This window comes from Priapulus caudatus, unplaced genomic scaffold, assembly GCF_000485595.1.
Source record: "Priapulus caudatus unplaced genomic scaffold, Priapulus_caudatus-5.0.1 Scaffold395, whole genome shotgun sequence".
Lineage (NCBI taxonomy): Eukaryota > Metazoa > Priapulida > Priapulimorpha > Priapulimorphida > Priapulidae > Priapulus > Priapulus caudatus.
Window position 1 is genome coordinate 146466 of NW_014577456.1, and position 3662 is coordinate 150127.

The 3662-nt window shown below is 50.4% G+C and overlaps 1 protein-coding gene across 1 annotated transcript in view; it reads right to left on the minus strand.

Annotated features, from left to right (window-relative positions):
- The window catches only part of LOC106809907 (exocyst complex component 7-like), a 19355-nt gene that overhangs the window by 5527 nt on the left and 10166 nt on the right, over nucleotides 1–3662 (minus strand). The window contains exons 3-8 of the mRNA XM_014813145.1: nucleotides 3403–3562; nucleotides 2526–2646; nucleotides 1865–2055; nucleotides 1352–1446; nucleotides 1040–1205; nucleotides 536–729 (exon numbers count right to left, since the gene is read on the minus strand). Coding sequence (XP_014668631.1) covers nucleotides 536–729; nucleotides 1040–1205; nucleotides 1352–1446; nucleotides 1865–2055; nucleotides 2526–2646; nucleotides 3403–3562 — 927 coding nt within the window. The remainder of the gene's footprint in view (nucleotides 1–535; nucleotides 730–1039; nucleotides 1206–1351; nucleotides 1447–1864; nucleotides 2056–2525; nucleotides 2647–3402; nucleotides 3563–3662) is intronic.

Genomic DNA, 3662 nt, shown 5'->3' on the forward strand with positions numbered 1-3662 from the left:
CAGCAGCAGCAGCAGCAACAGCACCACCACCACTACCATCATCATCATCATCATCATCATCATCATCAGCAGCAGCAGCAGCAGCAGCAGCAGCAGCAGCAGCAGCAGCAGCACCACCATCACCATGATCACTATGATCATCTTAATCGCCATTCTTATCCCGTTCCAAGCACCACCACCACTACCATCATCATCATCATCATCATCATCAGCAGCAGCAGCAGCAGCAGCAGCAGCAGCAGCAGCAGCACCACCACCACCATGATCACTATCATCATCTTAATCGCCATTCTTCTCCCGTTCCAAGCACCACCACCACTACTATCATCATCATCATCATCATCAGCAGCAGCAGCAGCAGCAGCAGCAGCAGCACCACCACCACCACGATCACTATCACCACCATCAGCAGCAGCACTGCTGCCACCACTGCCACCATCATACGACTGTTCCTGCTGTATCCCCCCGCCCCCGACTATCCTCACCACGATTATTGCTGCTGGTTCCACCCCTGAGTACCCTGCCCCATCCTCACCACTGTCGACAACTCTAGACTGTCCGGGTTGTTTTCTCCAAAGTACTTGATCGCGCTCGCCAGCCGCTCCATGCACTCGAGGTACGCCGCCAGGTCGTCGCTGGGCTGCGCTCCTTCAATCACGGACTCCACTTCCCTGGCCGTGTTGTGGAAGTTGAGAGCATGGTCGAGTAGCGACAGAGTCTGCTCGATGTCTAGCGCGAGCGAGAGAGTCAGGGAAGGAGAAGACGATAGCCGTGGAACGCGTCAAAACCAAGCTGCGGCGAGGAAATTGCAAACTAAATGCTGCGATGTCTAGCCTCTGGCACGACCGATAAGCTCACGACCTAAACACTATTACACATGCAAACTCATCTACCTTGCGCACATGTATAATAATATATAGATATCGAATAAGTATCTACTTTACATGAAGAATACATGTAGAGACGTAAACATATAACAGGCGTACATGCACCCGTGTCGATGTGAGGGTAAGATGTAGTGCCAAGTAGACAAGGATACTGTGCTGCCTTCGCTGAAGGTTTCCAGTCTCTTCATAGACTGGCAGTATGGTCTCTTCTAGCTGCAGCAGGCGGTTCTCAAACGACGTCAATATGGACACCATGTTTGTTGTCAGCGTGTCACTCTTTGCCAGGGACTCTTGCAGCATGGTGAGATTCTCTTGCTCCTAAAATCAAGCGTGCACATTGCTATTTAAAAAATAGTTTCAGGACATTGAAAAGCCATAGAAATGCATTGAACAACATGGTGGAATACCACTGGACCTACATACATCATATTACATGTGCACTTTATTAAGCAGGTCAGTAGTACCTGAGCTAGTTTGACGAACGCGGAGAGGATGGTGAGATACGGCACAACGTCGACGGACGTCTGCTCGTCCTCGGGAACGCTTGCCTTCATCCTTCCTGTTTCCACGCAGAAGAAAACAAGCAAATCACACGCACGAAAAATACCAAACGCGAGACACTCTACGCGATGCCCTACCCTACACAGAGAGAGAGAGAGAGAGAGAGAGAGACGGAGGGAGAGAGGGGGAGGAAAGAGAGAAGAGTAAGAGAGAAAAGAGAGAGATAGAGAGAAGAGTAAGAGAGAAAAGAGAGAGATAGAGAGAAGAGTAAGAGAGAAAAGAAAGAGATAGAGAGAGAACGAGAGAGAGAGGGGGAGCGAGCAAATGAGTGGGATGAAGGGAGAGAGGGATAGTGAGAAAATCAATCGGAATATGCCAACGGTCTCTCCCCGCGCTACAATTCCGTGGGTTCGCGCTACGTTGAGATCTAACGCGAGCGGGGGCCGCGACAAGAAACAAGAGTGCGTGCTACGCACCGGGGTCCGCGGACAGCGAGTATATCGCATGCTTCGCCATCGTCGCCTTCTTCATGAAGTTGCTGTACATGTAGCCCCGCTTGGAGCCTCGCTTCGTCGGCGTCTCCTTCGTCGGCCGGATCCTCCCCGGGGAGTGCGGGATGTTCATGCTGCGGCTGCTGCCGCTGCTGCTCTTCTGGTGATCTTTCAACCTGATACGTGCAGAGAGACGGGAAATCTTTCAAGGAAGTCGGTTACCTTTGCCTCACCGTACAGAGAGGAGAGAAGGGGAATCCTTCAGGGAAGTCGGTTACCTTTGCCTCACCGTACAGACAGGAGAGATGGGAAATCTTTCAAGGAAGTCGGTTACCTTTGCCTCACCGTACAGAGAGGAGACAGGAGAGAAGGGGAATCCTTCAGGGGGAGAGTAGCGCTATCTTCGCGTCACTGTACAGAGGAGACAGGAAAGTCGAGGAATCGGTCACCTTCGCTGTATAACTTTACCTTCACGAAATATTACCCGCCATCTCCCCTCGCCCTACGACGACAGCTCATTCACTTCACGGCCACAAATTTTCAATTTCCGAGCGAACGACGGTTTCGGACAGGAGCGAGCACACGACCAATCACGACGCCCGCTGCGATCGCCCGCCAGGTGTCAGCACGTGCACGAGGTACTCACGCGACAATGGAGCGGTACAGCGTCTCAGCGCGGATCGTAGCGTAGGCATTCATGAAGTCCAGGCGGTCGGTGCGTGTGACGAGCCACTGAGAGATGGCGCCCAGGTCGGACAGGACCTTGTCTGCGGAGACGGCAAACAGACATACGTGAAACGACGTGACAGACGTATATATATATATGACGTACGGACAAGCAGGCGCAAATGAGACAAAGAGAATCAGATAGTGTCGACGGAACAAGAAAGTGAGAGATGAAGGTGAGGGAGAAGTAATGAGAGGAGTGAGAGACAGGTAGCTATGCACGGCGAGAAACAGAGAGAGGGGAAGGCAGAGAGAGGTGGAAGGAATGAAGGAGAGGAGGGAGGAAAGAAAGGATGGAAAAAAAGAGAGAAGAACACAAAAAAGTACAAAAAAAAAATAACGAAATATGAGAAGAGGAATGCTATCATTGTATAAACATATACTACAATACTACGAATCTCAAAGTATCTCGTCCAATACCATAAACGTATAAACATATACTTCAGTACCACGAATCTTGTCGTATCTCGTCCAATACCATAAACGTATAAACATATACTACAATACTACGAATCTCGGAGTATCTCGTCCAGGGAAAAAATTAAAATGTATTTTTCGGGGGCTACTTTTTAAGCTCGCGTGCATGAAAATAGCACTCTAAAATTTGGTTGGCATTGAAATCTATGCAAATTTACGGGGGTTCTTTTTGGCATTTCCGGGGCTCATTTTGGCATTTCGGGGGCTAAATCGCCCCGAGCCCCCGTGTATTTTTTTCACTGATCTCGTCCAATACCATAAACGTATAAACATATACTTCAGTACTACTAATCGGCGTATGTCGCACTGCGCGTACGTACTAGGTAGATGTACGTCGATGCCCATGTCTTCGTGAGGCAGCTCCTCGTCGAGCCCCAGCAGGTCCAGCATGAGCATGGGGTTGACAGGCCGACTATGCTTGCTCAGCAGCACTCTCACCTCTCTCTCCAGCACGTCCCTGCCCTTGTCGTGCAGCGACACCTGTAACACACAGAACTCACGCCATTCTTATCCCGTTCCAAGCACCACCACCACTACCATCATCATCATCATCATCATCAGCAGCAGCAGCAGCAGCAAC